Source organism: Megalobrama amblycephala, linkage group LG11 (assembly GCF_018812025.1).
Source record: "Megalobrama amblycephala isolate DHTTF-2021 linkage group LG11, ASM1881202v1, whole genome shotgun sequence".
NCBI classification, from domain to species: domain Eukaryota; kingdom Metazoa; phylum Chordata; class Actinopteri; order Cypriniformes; family Xenocyprididae; genus Megalobrama; species Megalobrama amblycephala.
Window position 1 is genome coordinate 33286939 of NC_063054.1, and position 19177 is coordinate 33306115.

General features: G+C 36.5%; 1 protein-coding gene across 1 annotated transcript in view; it reads right to left on the reverse strand.

The window, feature by feature from the left end:
- Positions 1-16015, reverse strand: part of cep85l (centrosomal protein 85, like) — a 69604-nt gene extending 53589 nt beyond the window's left edge. Inside the window, 4 exon segments of the mRNA XM_048207564.1 lie at positions 11851-12009; positions 15612-15680; positions 15683-15730; positions 15733-16015. Of these exon segments, the coding sequence (XP_048063521.1) occupies positions 11851-12009; positions 15612-15680; positions 15683-15730; positions 15733-15760 (304 nt within the window). The 5' untranslated portion in view covers positions 15761-16015.
- Between the last annotated feature and the right edge of the window lie 3162 nt (positions 16016-19177).

Below are 19177 nucleotides of genomic sequence, written 5' to 3' on the forward strand. Positions count from 1 at the left end.
CTATTTTTATTATATATATATATATATATATATATATATATATATATATATATATATATATATAAAAAAATAATATAATTTAATTATAATTTAAAACTAAATTATTGTCAACATAATGTTTGGATATAAATATGCCAACAGCAGGATTACAGTGTTAAAAATGCACCTTTATATATTAGTTAAACAATTGTATCTTTTAAGAAAACATAATGCTAAATGCAAAACTGTTCACTGGATCTATACTATACAAAATTACACTATAAGTGTTGACATTTAAGTTTTCCTTATAACAACAAACAACAAAACGTAAGATAAACTGATAAAAAGAGAAAATTTAAGGCCCTTTCACAATGTCAGGACTTCAGCATACCTCTCAACACAAACATCATTCGCCGCTTTGACCTTCACATGAAAAATGTTGCAAATCATCGAAGAATGATTTTACAAGGTTCCAAGGAACTAACAAAAGCGAACGTGAATTTATTTTCTCCGAATGTCAAGAAATGTCTTTGATGTTAGGTCGTGTATGTATGTGCCGCAAATTGTCTGGCTTTCATTCGCTAGAGCTGAAAATAAAAAGAATTATCATACGGTTCTTTGTGACGGTTTTCACACAGACCTCATACTCAAATACACTGCAGCTGGAGTCTGATGACAGACGTTCCAGTCCTCAGGGGCCACAATAACAGAGACCTAAAGCACAGGATCACGTTTACCACAAAAGGGCCATCATCACAGCCGTAATGGCTTACATGCGATTCCCAAAGAGATGAAAGGGGGTCAATATAAAGGAAGTTCTATGTACAAGGTCCCTTTATGGCTAAGCTGTGCCAAGAAAACATATGAAACAGTTTGGGATAAAACAGTAAAATAGCCCTGACAGAATAAATAGAGAGAATAAACCAGTCTGGTGTCAAGATGAGAGAGGATTAGCTGGTGACCTCATTCATTACAAGAGAAGCTGCTCTCCTTTTCTACATCCAAGGCCTTTCATGAATTAAATTAAAATTGATTGAATTTAAGAGCTACAAATTTCACAGACTAACAAAGCTTAAACTTCTTTTAGGTCTATAACTGTTGTTACAAAAGGTTTATATTTCAAATAAATGCTGTTCTTCTGAACTTTCGTTGAAGATCATTAAAAAAGCATCAGTTTCCACAAAAAATATTAGCAGCACAATTGTTTTCAATATTGATAATAATAAGAAATGTTTCTTAAGCAACAATTCATCATATCAGAATGATTTCTGAAGGATCATGTGACACTGAAGACTGGAGTATCGCAGAAATACATTACATTTTAAAATATATTCAAATAGAAAACAGTGATTTTAAATTGCAATAATATTACTGTTTATACTTAGTTTTAAAAAGCATTAAAAAAGATCTTACAGAAGCCACACTTTTGACTGGTAGTGTATATTGAGCAGAAACTGAACATTTTTAATCATATTAATGCGTTTAGGTCAAACTACATTGTCTACACAACTAAATGTCTGCTGTATCTAAAAGACTTCAGCTACAACAACAACCACAAATGCTGAGTTTAATAGTGTAAAATATGACTTAGAACAGTCAAAATCAGCAAAAAAACACATTACGTAAAATAACTGAGACCTGATCTTTCCCCTTCCAACAAATTCCACTATGGAAAAGTCAAGCAAAGCTTTGTTCCGGATATCTGGAAAGATCCACTTAAGCCCAAATAGTTTCCTTCCTGTGGTGGAGCACCAGATACAGTGAATTTACCAAATTTACCAGGAATCGTTCTGTATGTGTGGCCTTTGAGAGTACAGGTGAAGTTTCATATGATTATGTGAATATGGGTAAAGTTAACCTGCTAAAATGCACTGGTGATCATTCCATAATGGTGTATCAGGTCAAAAGCTGTATGTTTTATAGTTATAAAACACTTCATTCAACAGGAGGTGCTAACCTACTTTTGTCAGCATGGCCCTTAGTTCATAATTAGAGAAATTACTCGGTCTCAGCGGGGAGGTTTTCCACAGGACTACATCTTGCAGTGTTTGAAGGACTGAAAGCTCTTATCTGGTTCCTCTAAGGCAAGAGGATTATCCCTTTTGCAAAGCATCACTGGATTTCATTCTATTTTCTATATGGGTGGTGATATGACTCATGTTTCAATGCGGCACAAGTAAACAAAAGTCCTGCTTTCACATCCATGATTAGGGATGTGCAAAACTACATATCCTAAAAAACCAATTAGTCTGCGTGCTATCTGAACAATCGGTCAGCTTGTTGGTCATAAGAAAGCCCTGTGTAAATTCTATACAATTTTTTACTTCTTAAAAATGCATGACACAAAAGCCCAAAACTGCACAGATCAACAATTAAAAATATTTGGACTGACAGTAAATGCATTAAAATATACTGCCAAGGAGGGTGAATTTGTTACCAGGGATGAAGAGATGAAATTAGAGAGATTAAATATCTAGTCAACTGATCCTGATGGCAAAATACTGATGAATCATTTTAACCAGAAGAAGAACAAAAACACATCATAGAGCTACTGGCAATCTGGTGGTTAACTGTAGTCACCTGCTAGTGCAAAACATTCATTGAGAAGTGAGTTTAGAGTTATGTCCTAACCATATAAAACCGAGGCAGAGAAAAGACTTCTCATCTGTTTCACTGTCTAGAAAAGCACAGTGATACTAGCAAACAATATCAACATGTGTGAGCACTAACTTGGATGGGTTAAATGCAGAGGACAAATTCTGAATATCATACTTGGCCTTCACGTCACTTCACTTTTCATAAAAACACCAACAAATTTAAGTCCACAGGAAGTGAATGATGTATCCATGTGATATCATCATTTCAGTGATCTTACATAGCTTCCTGTTTACCAGATAACCAACGGAACAGTCAATACTGGCAATGGCAGAGAATGTAGGTCACCAACATGGGGAGCTTGGAGGCTTCAAAGCCGCATCATTTGTCGATTAAACATTATTGTATGTATAAGTAGCAAGATTTGGTCTCAGACATACAAAAATGCATGTCCCAAATCACTTAGAAATACAACTATTAGGAGACTAAATGGTTGTGAATGTCGTTTCTTGTTGACTTTAATATGTAGCATTTCTGCTAACTCATCCTTCAGCCATTTTCCACCACCATGTGATTGCTAATACTGTTTTTTGCCTTAAAGGTGCCCTATCATGCCCTTTTCACAAGATGTAACGTAAGTCTCATGTGTCCTCAGAATGTGTCTGAAGTTTCAGCTCAAAATACCCCATGGATTTTTTTTTTATTATAACATGTTTTAACTGCCTATTTTGGGGTAGGAGAAAAAAATTTGCTCGTTTGGTGAGTGTAATTTTAAATGCAACTGAGCTTGTGCCCTCAAGCTCACGACTCCAATACACCGAATAAATAATACAGAAGTTCACACAACAAATTACAAACATCACAAAATATATCATATCATCATGGATCATGAACAGTTTGTATCGATCCATCTGCCATTTTAGCTATTGCCCTTACTTGCTTACGTCTGATGATTTGGCTGTGCAGGTCCACATTAATACTGGCTTGCCTAGAACATGGGCTGGTATATGCAAATTTTAGGGGTGTAAATATTAATGATCCTGACCGTTACGTCACAGTTGGTGTTATGATGGGATTTGCCTGTTTTTCAGTGGTCTTTTGAACGCACAAGATTTACATAAGGAGGAGGAAACAATGGTGTTTGAGGCTCATGATATGTCATTTCCATGTACAGAACTCAAATACAGTTTTCCATTCTATGGCAAACTAGTCTTACAACTAAACTAGTCAAACTTTCTTTCAGAGGGAAATCTTTATCTCTATCTCCATACTATGATCAAGATATGCTGGATACTAAACTTTCAACAGAGAATTTTCCAGGGAAAAAAACGCGAGTTAGCCCGTCATGGCTGTGCGGTTAAAACCCAGAGAGATTATTAATTAAAAAGGGCAGGGCAGAAGCTTCCAAGTGCGAATGTGGCTGCGCTCCAAGTATAATTAGAAAGCCTCACACAGACAGACTTCCATCCTTTCACACTGCCCTCATCCACAAAAAAAACAAGGCATCTTATTAACTGTCCACATACTACACAAACTGGTTCTGCAAGTTATGGAGTTGTGATTGAAAATCCTATTTGGGTGAGATTTAATCAACGCTCAGCTTGACCCTTAATTCAGAATTGATTAAGATGGTGTTCACATGCACAGAAAATCTTTACGCCTCTGCCAAAAGGTGAAACGGCCTGTTATTTCTGGACGACCCTGCACTGGCAGGCTTTTCAACACCATTGAGCATTCAACAGAACAATACAATATGTCATATGAGTAAATGAACATGCCAGCTTGTCTCAAAGCAGACACCGGAGAACAATTATTCTGGAAATCGGGTAGCGGGCTTAACAAGTTACATCAACACACATTACAATTTAAAGACAAAGAGATGTGAAAATGAAAAACAATAGGATTTAAGTCATACAATCGGCAATCTTTCTTTAAAATCTAAAAAAGTTTGTTAGTCATTACTCAAGATGTACTTCTTAAAAAGACATTACTATCTCAGGTGTGCATTAATTATCAATAATTCAACAGTCATCGTCAGTTATTCCTTAAAGTGCCTCTTAATATAATATTTAAAAAGTTCCTAATTTTGTTTTGGAGTTCTCCTACAACAGGTTTACATGCATCCAAGGTCAAAAAACACTTTCATTTTCTCATGATTGTTCAGATGGCTCAGTCTGTTGTGATTGGTCTACCGTTTACAGCATGTGTCGGAAATGAAACGGCCATTACCATGTCTGAATTTCAGCTCTGGAGGCTTTCTCAATCCTTAGCGATTGTACCCACTGTAATGACAGTAATGATTGCATCGATTTTACAATATCAATTAGAAGAACTAGTTAAAATTCCTCTCTTATGACGCTTCCAAAGAAAAAAGAAATCCAAGCTATTCAAATGGCTAGTCGAAGCTGAGAAGTACAATACTTACAAAGCTAATATATTTAAAGAGGTTGAGGACTTAGCAAAAGGCTGTCTTTGGTAGCAGTACATTTGGCTGGACTGTTACTGATATAAAAAGTGATTGTTTTTGGCTTTGGGAGGATATGCTATTAGGCTAACTGCCATGAAGCAATGCACACCCATGTGCAGGGACATATCGGCAAGGCAAATTAACAAATTTGTCTTGCATATATGCATGAGCTGATATGAGCAATTAACAAATTTAATTAAGTCTACCATATACCTCATTGGATATTCATGGACGGAAATACTTCATACATTTACAAATGCCCAAAAATCAGTTACTTGAGCAGAATGGTTTTGGCTCTCATGTAAACTAAGAAGAGAATGTTAATTCAGTGTTGTGTCAAACTCATTCGTCATTCAGGGTCTAAGCCATCATTAGTGCGATGGGTTTGGAGCAGCTGGCATATGAAATGTTTCGAGGTGGGGCTATGGGGTACAAGGCGCAGAAGGCCATGAACAAACAATGCCCCCCTTAATCATGCTAACTGCATTACCCTACTCTCAGTCAAACGTAAATCCCAACTGGCTAATCAGACAGTGCCAGGAGCTAATCTAGGCCAAATCTAATAGAGAGTAACATTTTGACCTGTAATTCCCTTGGGACTAGGATGTTCAGTGAAGATCAGACAGATCTGAAGAGAGAGATTTGGTTAATACCACTGGATTGATACTAATTTTTTAAACGGAGTAGTGACTTAAAATGGCAAATGTAAGACTGTTTACCAGTTTTTGAAACTGATAAAGCTCATTCATTTGTCAAAATTACCAAACTGTCAACATAAACACAATGTACACTCACATCTCCAACTAACCACAGACAAACTGAGACAATAAAAACTGACAATAAAGTAACCATATTACTGGGGATAGTCCCCATGCCGAATACTTTATTCAAAAAAGCATGAATTAAACTGAATAATAATACATAATATCTATTTTTCCAACTTTATTTTACTTAAAGATTGCTATAAAAAAAAAAGAAAATCATTTTATGAAATATATAATGCATCTTTGCTATACTGAAATTATAAATGGAATAGAAAAAAATAAATTTTTAGGTGTATTATTTAAGTTTAACACACTGGTTTAAAAAAAAATTATATTCAAAGCTTGAATAATTGAATAATCAGTTCAAAACAAATAAGTGCAATTACAATTTACAATGCGCTATATATATATATATATATATATATATATATATATATATATATACACATACACACACACACACATATACATACATACATACACACACAGAGAGCGAGAGAGATTTATTTTACTTTATTACAATCTTTATGAAATACGTAATGCATATTTTTTATATGTAGATAGATAAGATTGACTGAAAGATAGCTACAAGGACGGCATTCCCCCCTAGCATTTTGAGTGCTCGAGCGGATTCATAAACACCTCTGATTGGCCATTGTGTTCACATGCTCAACAGATATGTCTGCGATTGGCTACAATGATCAATGCTTCAAAAACCTGTTGTAAATAGACATCTTTGATGCTCTTCAATGGGCGCTTACACAGAAACACACAGGAGCATTCGAAAGCAGTTATCTATCAGCGGACCTGGCTGCCGATAGACGCCTGCTTTCAAGCGCTCTCGCTCCAACTTTCAAAACACTTCTGTGTGCTTTCAAACACTCCCGTGCTCATTGTAGCCAATCACGGACATATCTGATATGATCAGACAGCGCTCAAAATGCTCAGCGCTCAAAATGCTAGGGGAAATGCTGGTATCCTCACATTTTTAAAAGTTCATTTAAAAACAATGCAAACTCACAGCGATCACAAATACACTGGTATGCACGTCACTTTGTCGAGGTTGCTCTTTGTGTATTTCTGGATGTTTCAGTGGCATCCGAGGCATCCTTTCCAGCAAGTCTTAGGGCACCTCTGTGTTTATTCTTGGCTGATAAGTCATGCGACTCAGGTTTCCTTTCGACACAGCTGATCCTCACACGGCAAGATGACACCTACCGTCCTAAACTACATTGCGTAAGTGCTCCATGGAAATGCATGTACCAGGAGTGCCTGGAAAACACTCAAGGACAAATATGTTAAGGTCCAGGACAGATGACTTTCATCCAATTACTGATAATCATTAATCAGGCAGATCGGAAGTATGGCAAGTGGGGCAATAAATGCGATTCTGGTCGAATTAAGTCTAGCCATGTCATTCCTTTAACATCAATCCCATGCAAGAGTTTTTAAAACAAGAATGAAGCTTCCGATAGGAGCCATCAACCCCCCGGGAGTAATTTTGAAGCTGCTACTGATGCCCATAATTAGGTATAATTAGTGACTCAGGTCATGAGGCGTCCTGGTTCAAGACAAAAGGAATTTCCTGTGCCTTCTTTTAGGTCATCCACCGGCAGCTCATTTGGAGAGAGGGAATTCTGATCCTCAAGGTGGATGAAAGTAGGTAAATCTCTAAGAGGACACATCTCTGGCACGTTTCTCAAGGTTAAACATGTGTCACAGGAAAGCCTGACACTATGGACTAGCAAAGACGTCTTACAAGGAGAACTTACTCTGTCAAGAGACCTTCAGCGGGCCAAAGGGCAAGATCACAACTGATAACCGTTGAGCAACCTTTAGACTCAACAACTTCATTCAGACTGGTTACAATTATTTCATTAGATCTACAAAATCATTTAGATATATTTATATGTATACAGATTATTAGGTTATGTCGTACATCCCCTATTTTCTTCAGCATTAAACAGGCTAATTTACCAGTCAGGATAACCAAATTTCCATGCAAATTGTATCTAAATCTAAATGCAACTGAATTCATAAGTCTTCTTAAGCGTGTTTAAGTTGGCTTGAGGCATGGTGACTATGCATGTGTCTCTATGCATCTAAGGTCACATGTGCTCAAAGTGACTGAGTACAATATGCTAGGATGTCCTAAATGCAGGACATGTCCCCAGGCTCACAGATATGCAACACTCTTTAAAGAACCGTAATGAGGCCGTCTGCTAATTATGAAAGCCACATGAGGAGAGCACACCCACACCATAAAAACACAGATAAAGCTAAGGCCTTTTTACTAACAATTAGCAATAACATTGTGAAACGATATGCATTGTGAAAAGCGGTATACAAATAAATGTGAATTGAACATTGCAAAAAGAGAAACTAGATTAATGATTCCCAAACATTACCAGGGGAGTTAAAAATATCAGGGCTGTCAGAAGATTATATTTAGCTAATGCATTCATATATACATACACACACACAAAACAAAATATTTTCAGATTCTAAACAGATTTCTTAAGTTTCAGAAAAGGTTGGGAACAACTTAAATCTTGAGACAGTAGCTATTAAATTATAGGGTTCTGCTGTCTGTATATTATGTTCCAGACTGTTTCAGTGTGTCTTATAGAGTAAAAATGGAATAAGCCAATTGCAAGTTAAAAAAACTAGATGTAGTGGTTTTAGAGAGGTTTCCAGAATAGTATCCCTTTTTCATGTAGATTACAGCCAAAGTATCTGCATTAGAATTCATAATGAAAGAACGATTTGGGAAAGAAGGACTTTAGGCCTCCATAAAGCCATCCTTGAGCACAGCACAACATGGAGAGATTAAAACAAAGAGGCTTATTTCAGAGAATCATTTGTAAGCCTTTCTTTATCAGACTTCCTCTGCACTGCATAGCTCGACAACGCATCGTCTTCAAATGTACACTGGACTCATTGCAGTGAAACAGTTGTAATTTGAAAGAAACTTGACAATATGGCTGTACTTAATGAAAATTATGTTAATGTCTTGATGTTACAAACCATCCCAGCTTAATATGTAGGATGATTATCCCAAAAAATGAGCAAACACTTGACCGGACCAACACACCAAAACACCATCAATGACGGTGTTCAGAAAACCTGTACGAGAACAATCATTATTTTTGCAATTCCATTTAGTATGTTCATATCTGCCGAATGGCAACTCATCATATAATTATAATTATCGAAATCATCATTAAAGTAGCCAAAGTATTTAAGAAACAAACACGCAACAGAAATTTAAAAAATGACAAGCGTTAAAAGTTCTACATGCAGGGATTTAGTCATCGTGTCTGTCAGTGCAGGGGTGGTCATACTTATTTTCTCTACCATGAGGTGATATCACGGTTCTCATCCTACACAGTGATTACAGATGTTTCCATGGCAGATCTGCCCTACTTCTGGAGCCAACTCATACTGGCTGCTTGCATCTAGAATAACAGTCCTGAGATCATTCTTGACTGAAACAAGTGTGTTTGGACTTGTACCATTTGGGGCATATCGATGAAGTCACAAGTTTTCACAAAAGCCAAAAATCACAACACAACAGAATGTATGAACAGCCTGCGACTCTGTGCCTGACCTTGATTTGAGCCCCGAGCGGAGGCGTATTTACTGCACTAATGATAAAGAGATCAATTAAAGCAGTGAGCTGCGATCAATAAGAGCATAACCACGGTCAGCCTGACGGCAGGACGGGCCGTCTTCCTGGGGAACTGAGCCAGGAAAATGTCAACTCCCTTTAGACAGCAATGGGACAGGAAGTAGGGTGAGATAATAACCAACATGGATATTGGATGGAAATATAGGGCAGGACGATGCGCTTCCAGCTGGGAGCTCACACTGGAAAAGACATGATATACCATAGCACAAATCCATCATAGCCCTAGGCATCAATTATGATGACAAATCAGGGGTGAAAAAACCCCAAAGACCTTCATCATTGAAGGTGAGCCCACAAAATCATAGAGACTTTGGGGTAGGCTGTTTTGACCATCTAGTAACACCCTAGCAACCACTTCGCACACCCTAAGAACCACTTAGAACAACCTAGGAACTATACAGAACACCCTACAACTGCATCTGAACTTGTAAAAAAACTACTTAGTATTATTTTAGCATTATTTATATATTATTATTTAATATATGACATTGTTTAACTTATATACATTGTGTGTTTGTAATTGAACCAATCACCTTGGCGCAGCTAGCATCATGCTCAACCAGATGAAATACAGGAACTCTGACACTGAGAGTCTGGATACAGAATGCTCAATAGTGAAGCTAAATTTAAGTGCCATTCAATTTGTTTTTGTAAATGTATACCATATGTTTGTTTTAAACATAACTGTAAAGGAGCAGCCTTCCACTGAAATCCCCTGCATAATGCATGAAGAGCTCTACAGTATAGTGCTACATTTTGACTGAGCTGCCTTGCGGGTGATTATAGCTGCTAAGTTGTTGGTAGTTATATACACTAAAATATGTATGACCATATCACAAATCCCATGGAAGAAAATAGGCGATGAGCATCTGCCGTGACTGTTTTGACAATCACTATTTTAACTAAAACCTTCTCCAAATGTATAACCTGCAAATTTCATCTTAGATAATACAATTATGGCTAAACTCTTTCAATGCTCTACCTATACTAAGACTAGAATAACATTAAGACAAATTTCAACCTGTACATCAAATGAAAAATCAACTTAATTTCTACTCACATTTCTCTTTGCAAAGACAAAAATCACAAAATCCAAAAAACGGGCCTCTTGGTTCACTTGCACAAACAGACATTCAAAAGTTTGGGGTCAATAAGATTTTAAAGAGATTAATACTTTTATTCAACAAGGATGCATTAAATTAATCAAAAGTGACAGTAAAAACTATTACATTGCTATAAAAAAAATTCCATTTTAAATGAATACTGTACTTACAAATAATCCTGAAAAAGTATAACCGTTTCCAAAAAATATTAAGCAGCACAACTGTTTTCGACAGTGTTAATAATATTACTTGTTTCTGTTGAGCATAAGAGACTTCTTCCAAAAATATTTTAAAAATCTTACCGAACCCAAACCTTTGAATTAGTAGAGTATAATTGGGTTACACTTTATTTTAAGAGGACGTAGTTACATTGTACTTACTCAAATATGTACTGAGTACTATTAAATAACTACATGTACTTACTCTAGAGTTAGGGTTTGGTTTAGGGTTAGTTACTTGTAATTATGCATAATTAATTGTTATTGCTAAATTAAGTACAGGTAGTAACATGTAACTACGTCACCTTAAAATAAAGTCTAATCTATAATTGCTCTCGCCTTTTTCTTTCTGCTTTTAAATTATTCCAATGCAGGCATCCATTTCAGGCATTGCTCTTGGTTTAGACTCAAATTGTATGCCTTATAATTCCTATGTTGTCTAACATGTTAAATAAAAAAGCGTGGCTTAATGTGAAGAATCAGTTTGAGGCACTAATAAACATACATGCGATTTGGAGTGTTTGGATGCAAACAGTCATTTGGCAAGAGAGAAAACTAATGGATTTCACATTACTCATCATCTTATAATCTCTACCCACAAGCCACTGCACACATTGGCCTACATACATTTAAGAGACATTGAAGCGTGACCCATTTCTAGAGGCTTTTACAACACGTTGCTTGCTCAGGATGACTTCTCAAAAATCAAAGTGGCAGACAAATAACAGCTCTAGTTTGACCTCGCTAAAGCATTAAAATCTTCGTAATTCATGGTCATGGTGAAACTGGAGCTGATGTTCAAAGATCCTATTTAAGTTTTTGTCTGACTAAAGCGATGCATAAGAAGACGGGTCATGACTTCGGGCTGATTTTGTAATGAGCTTGCTAGAAAATGTCTGACTGCGAAAACCAGCCATGAATTACAAACAGCCAATCAATAATACGTTTCACACCTCACAAAACAGATTTAGGCTAGTCAAACAAGCCACCCATGGTTTGTTCGAAAGTAAGCTGCATCATATATATTTCGTACCTTCTACGCTGTCAGAACACGAGGTTCCAATGCCGGTATCGCCACTGTCCGAGGCAGCGCTGTGACGTCGCCCGCGGCTGCTAATGCCAGCGGCGGAAGAGGAAGCTTGCCATGCGGAGTCGCAGCCTGGGACCCATCCAGGAGAGGACGTGCTCGAACCTAGGAAACAAACAGAACGGGGTTACCATGGAAGAGGAGGAGACAAACAGAGGGATGTCATGTCCAACAAACACATGATTTCACACTGTACCACCATTTAAACTATACTTTGTCTATTCATAATGAAAGGCTTTTAGTTAAGTCTCAATAACGACAAGGAAGTGAAAACAGATACTGCAAATCTCAGATAGCTATTACAAACACAATTACTTCAATGAAAATGAGCTCAATGTGAACATGTATAGGGTTAGGAATCAAGAACCAGATAGAATCAGTTCTATTCTACTCAAAAATGTATCAAAAAGAACCGCTAAATCAACCAAACATCATGAAAACCTATATGACTAATATGAAAAAGAACAGTTTTGTTGTCATAATATTATTGGTAATTCTATTAGCAATATTATTAGTATTGTCTTATTATATAGGCCCTGTTCACACCTTGTATTATGATGCGTTTTGGTCGATCGGATAACAAGTAGACGAAGGAAACACAATATCTTTTGTCCACTTTCAACCACTTCTGTCCTGATTTCTTTGAGGGAAGGGTTTATGGCCATGTAAATGTATGGGTTTCTTCAGATCTTTCGATCTAATGGACAAAATAAGCTTGCACAATTTACATATTAATGTGCTCGGAGACGACGGAAAAATATACAGAGAGCTGCAGCTTTTGTTTCTGCTCTGATATCCACAAGAGCACGCTGAACGCTATGAGCGAGTGTTAGAAATCAGGAATGGTGAGAGAACATTGTGCTTGGTACATTTTTTGTCGTCAAACCAGGGTTGCCATATTTTGTTTTCACAACAAAACCCACTCATTTGCTACTCAAAACTAGCTCAATTGCATTTGGGGGGTTCCCCGGGGGAAAAGCATGTTACGGGAGTAAAATTTGCATTCCAGGGGCTAAATATCATGTTATTTGGGGTTGCTTCAACCCACGGCAACAGTGTTAAAGTAGCACAATTTCGCGGGAAAACCCGCAGACTTGGCAACACTGCGTCAAACCAAACTTGGGTCTTCAACCAACAAAGTTTAAATCCCGTCCCATAATGTTTACGCATTAGATCAGTAGGCGGAGAATAGGTGGTCTTTGTGGCTGTTCGAACACATTCAACCACATGAGCGTCTACACTAAGAAAGCAATCTGGTCGAAAGAGTTTTCAACTTCCTCTGGAATTGGTCGAAAGTGGACGAGCTCAAAACCTTTTACACCCCGTTTAAACCTGTATTTAGCGTCGTCCACTTGTGATCCGATTAGGGCTGCACGATTAATCGCATGCGATTGTCACACGCATTTCGTCAGTAAAGCTGGTTCCCTGATTGCCGCTAAATCGCCATCACCTGCTTTCAAATGGAGCGGCATTTAATAGACAGATCACTGACAAGCCACGCAATATCGCGTTCATATCGCAGATGAATCGCCTTCGATAATGAACGCGATATTGCGTGGCTTGTCAGTGAACTACGGCTCTGTCTATTAAATGCCGCTCCATTTGAAAGCAGGTGATGGCGATTTAGCGGCAATCAGGGAACCAGCTTTACTGACGAAATGCGCGTGACAATCGCATACGATTAATCGTGCAGCCCTAGATCCGATCAACCAAAACGCATCCTAATACCAGGTGGAAACAGACCCATAGATGCATACATGTGAGTATTTTATTTTATATACATATATGTACACTATTACTCAAAAGTTTGTTGTCCGTAAGTTTGTTTGTTTTTCATATATTAATACTTTTATTCAGCAAGGGCACAATAAATTGATTAAAATCTTTTGAACTTTCTACAAAGAATCATTAAAAAAAATAAAATAAAAAAAAATAATTGGATCACAGTTTCCACAAAAGTATTAAGTAGCACATCGGTTTTCAAAATTGATAATAATAAGAAATGTTTCTTGCAAATTGGCCAATTAGAATGATTTCTGAAGGATCATGTGACACTGAAGACTGGAGTAACGATGCTTTGCCATCACAGGAATAAATTACATAAATTACAAAAAAGTTTTCAAATAGAAAACAGACATTTTAAATTTTAATAATATTTCATAATATTAGAGTTTTTACTGTTTTTTGATCAAATAAATTCAACCTTGGTGTGCATAAACTTACCCCCAAACTTTTGAAAGGTAAACTGTTATTAGGCCAAAACTACTAAACCACTAAAACAAGGTGAAGTTCAGTGAACCAAATGGTCAGTCTTGCGCTAGAGGGCTTGTCCCCAATATCTGCTGGCCTAATCTATTCTGAGGTGTAATCCGTTTAGACACCACCATTTAGGCTGTCCTCCGTAATGCCTGCCAGGAAAAAAGTGAAATATGAAATCTCTTTTGCCAACATCTCTGAATATGTTGATCTGCTTCCAAAGAGGTGAACAAAAAATGACTGATTCATAGTACAAAGCTTTGAAGAAAAATTACTACAAAAATATTTCTGAGTAGATCATTACATTATTAAAACTGTAAAGAAAAACATCACCCTTTTCCATACAGGTACAATCAGCAAAATCTACAACTACTGACACATGCATTTTTATTGTGCAATATATCTTAGAAAAGTCACAAACTTGGAGCAATTTCTTCTGAAATAGCAATAAATCAAGCAGCTAAGACAAAAAAAAAAATGCATCAGATGCTTTATAGGGAGACCAGCAGGAGGCCAAGACCCAGCTGAAATCACCAGAACCAAAATTAGGTCTCCATAATTCCTGGGTGGAAAAACCTCAAGTTCATACCAGTTCATATGAAAGTGATCCACATTAGCCATCGTGACAGTATCAGATGTGTAAATATCCTGGTAAACATAGGGCTGCTTGTTGACGGGGCACCAGCCGTTCTTCAAGACCACCAACAGTTATGCAACGTGATATGAATTATTAAGCACACTGGCAGAGAGACTAGTTAGAATCTGTTGCATCACTGTTCAATATTTAGACAACTTTCAACACACAAAGTGTAAAAGCGCAAGCTACTAAATACCACTGAATGAGTATTTGTTTGGATTTGACTGTCACCACTGTGCAATTTGTATAAGAAAGACACATGTATGCAATTTATATTTCAATATTTGAGAGGAAAAACTTAAATTAATGCAATAATCTATTTTATTATATATATATTTCTAACATTAATAGTAGCTACAAGCTTAAAACAGTAAATATTCTATATAATAATTCAATATTTTGCTTTAGAATAGCAAAAAAATAAATTATTTTATTATATATTGATATATATCTATTAAAAAAAATCTCACACACACACACACACACACACACACACACACACACAAGCTGAAAAATTATGACGTGTGCCAAGGCACTGCATATATTAAAGAGAGGGACCCTTGTGTCCATATCTGTCCCTTGACTCAAACAAAGGCAGGCTGAAGGTGACACGAGTGATGGTGTCAAACCATCACAGTACAATAACATCTGAACGCTCATAACGGAACATCACATTTCTAATACATCACAGCAAGAGCGCGCGGAACAACAATACACGAGCCGTTACACGCGCCAGTCTGAGATCAAACATGGCTGTTCCTATGAACATATATCTGGATTACAGTGTGTCATTACACACGCGGTAGGCTCTTACCTATCTTATAAGCGTCGAATCCGTCCTCAAAATCGTTTCTGGCCCACATTGCGTTCGGTTTCACACCGATAGATCCAACACAACGAGCCGAGACGAAATGCGCGAGCCCACCAAGAACAGGAGGGGGAGGTATTTAAGTGAAACCGCATTCCATAGTCCCGAATGACTGGAAGAACCTGCGTATATAATCTAAAATCAAAGCGTTAATATGTCGCTACAATATAGTCGTGAAAGGGTTTGCGTATGTCGCAGATTTGAGCCGGAGTTCAGTTATGAACTAGTGTTCGCTCTATGACTCGCTGGCAGCTGCATCGCGAGGATGTGATCTCACTGCCTGCAGCTCCCTCCAGAGAAACGCGGAGAAACGCAATCACAGCTCGAGCGACACTGACTCCTCCCACCGAATACAGAGCCACCACACTATTACTGGAAGTGTATAAAGAGACCGGGGCTAGTTGTCACAAAGGTGGAAACGGTCTTAAAGGATTAGTTCACTTTCAAATTAAAATTTCCTGGTAATTTACTCACCCTCGCGTCATCCAAGATGTTCATGTCTTTCTTTCTTCAGCTGAAAATGAAGGTTTTTGATGAAAAATCCTGGAATGTTTTCTCCATATAGTGGACTTCAATGGAGCCCAAATGGTTGAAGGTCACAATTACAGTTTACAGCGATCCCAGACGAGAAATAAGGGTCTTATCTAGAGAAACCATCGCTCATTTTCTATTTTTTTTTTTAATACAAATTGTATACGTTTTAACAATAAATGCTCATCTTGAACTAGCTCTCTTTTTCTTCTCTGTTTGAATTCCGGTAGTGTAGACACTGCTAAGTGTATTACTGCCCTCCACAGGTCAAAGTTTGAACTAATTGTTATATACTTGCACTAGTATATTGTATAATTAGTTCAAACTTTGACCTGTGGAGGGCAGTAATACACTTAGCAGTGTCTACACTACCGGAATTCAAATAGAGAAGAAGAAGAGAGTTAGTTCAAGATGAGCATTTATTGTTAAAACTTATATAATTTTTTTATATTTTTTTTTTAGAAAATGAGTGATGGTTTCTCTAGATAAGACCCTTATTTCTCGTCTGGGATCGTGTAGAACGCTTTGAAGCTGCAATGAAACTGTAATTTTGACCTTCAACCATTTGGAGACCATTGAAGTCCACTATGGAGAAAAATCCTGGAATGTTTTCATCAAAAACCTTAATTTCTTTTCAACTGAAGAAAGAAAGACATGAACATCTTGGATGACATGGGGGTGAGTAAATTATCAGGAAATTTTAATTTGAAAGTGAACTAATCCTTTAACCCTTTATGAACGTCTCTGAAAATTAATTAATTGCAATTTTGCAACACGTCACGACTCACTCAAAAATAAAATATGAAATGTTTTTCTTTTATTTTACACTGAATGGCCATTCAGGGAAAAACAAACTCAGCTGAAAATGAAAGCATTATTTTGAAATGAATAAATAAATGCAAAAGAAAAATAATCTGAAATTATTTGAGGCTGTGCTTCTTACAATATTTTTCTCACAATACTATTTTTATTACAAAAAATGGTTACAATTTATTTTGTTGTCTGTTACTGTGTAATTATACATTTAAGTAATGAGTAATAATAATTAACTACATTTACTATGGGCATGGTTAGGTTTAGTTGCATAATTTATAGTTATTACTACAGTATGTAACATGTAACAAGGACACTGTAAAAGGGTTGCACTTTATTTTACAGTACTTGCACTTTCAATGTACTTACAGTGTACTTACCATGAAAATACTGAATAATATAAGATAACTACATGGGTTAAGATTAGGTTTAGGGGTAGGTTCAAGACTAGTACCTTGTTATTACAGTTATTGTAATTACTATAATAAGTATATAGTATGTACATGCGAAACAGCACTGTAAAATAAAGTGCTAAAAATAAAGTGTTACCCAAAAAACTATCCCTCTCCCCTCTCCAATGTGTTTTAAAATGTTATATTATAATTTAATTTATTAATTTACTATTTTTTGGCCAGAACGGTCTGATATTTTTGTATGCCTCTTATGCATTTTTTGCTGTTTCCAGAATTGTTTCATATTTGTTTAACTGTTTACATTGTACTTAAAATTCTACAAAAGGCTTTAAAAAGCAGCTTTTTCAGACTTTAGGTATGTGCCTGTGTTAAACTGACTAAATATACTGGAGTAAATAGAGAGACAACAAGCCACTCTCACTTAGTATGAATAGGGATGATATAAATGTAAGCAAATACAATGTAAATATGATTTCAAAAGTCCATTTTCATACATTAATACTCTTAATTAAAACAGATATGTTAAGTATGTATTTTCTTATTGTATTAAAGTGCCTAAAGTGCTACCTGTATACTGGTGTTTTGATACGCAGGTCTTGAGTGGATAAAATGAATTGTGGTTTAAATGAACAAATACACTCACCCTCATTCAGATGGCACATTCTTTCACAGGGAAACAGCAGATCTATTTATATTTAAGGGTGTTTGAGGCTGTTTCTACTCCACACCTGTTTGACAGTCTAGGGTAATTGACCAAGCTGCCCAAATGGGGCATTCCTTTCTTAACATTCCTTTCCAGCCTTCGCGTGTATTTACCCTGCTGTCTCATTACACCCAGAACTTCAGTTTACAAGACTCTCATAATAGGAGAGTTCATGTTGCTTTTGTCTCTTGCACAACATACAAAACATAAGGATTGCTGCACTGATTTTTCACAACATCCGAATTGCATAACACATGGCATAACATCTACAATTATCATGATGACTTCTGCAGAAACAATTGCAATGTATATTTACGGCACGGGACCTCAACACAATGACATGCAATAACTATAATATCTGAGAGAAAGTACAATATATGTGTTTTCTACGCATAACATTTCTTCACAACATAATCAAACTACACACTACAGACAGGGAAAACAAACAGCCATTGGGTCTAGTATCAACAGATAAAAACAAGAAACATGGAAACAAGACTGTATAATAACTGTATTATGCTGGTTTAATTGCCCATGATCTCACAATTAAGAACCTGCATTCAACTGCAATTACCCTATTCTGACAAGACTAACAATTCTAACAGGTTTCAAAAACAAAGCTAACAAATTATAGCAAAATACAACACTACCAAATGATAGCCCCCCCTTTTTAAGGTACATATCATTGTTTTATATGTTTTTATTTATAAGTCTGTGATAATAGATAAATAATATAAAAAGAGATAAAAGTATAAAGCTCAAATTAATTTCAGAAAGCTTTGTCCAAATGTACTACCACAATAGTTGCATAATGTCCTGTTCTCAGGTCCTATTCATCAGATTTATTATGCATACACTTCCATGTCACTAATTTGACAAAGCAGTTCTGTCAGCACAGTAAAGAGCTGACCTGACCTGCACTTCGTTTAAAATTCATGTGATGTTTCTTAAAGGAATAGTTCACCCCAAAATGATAATTTATTTAGTTTTTTTTTTTACCCATCCTTATGACTTTCTTTATTTTGTGGAACACAAAATTCTGAAGAATTGTA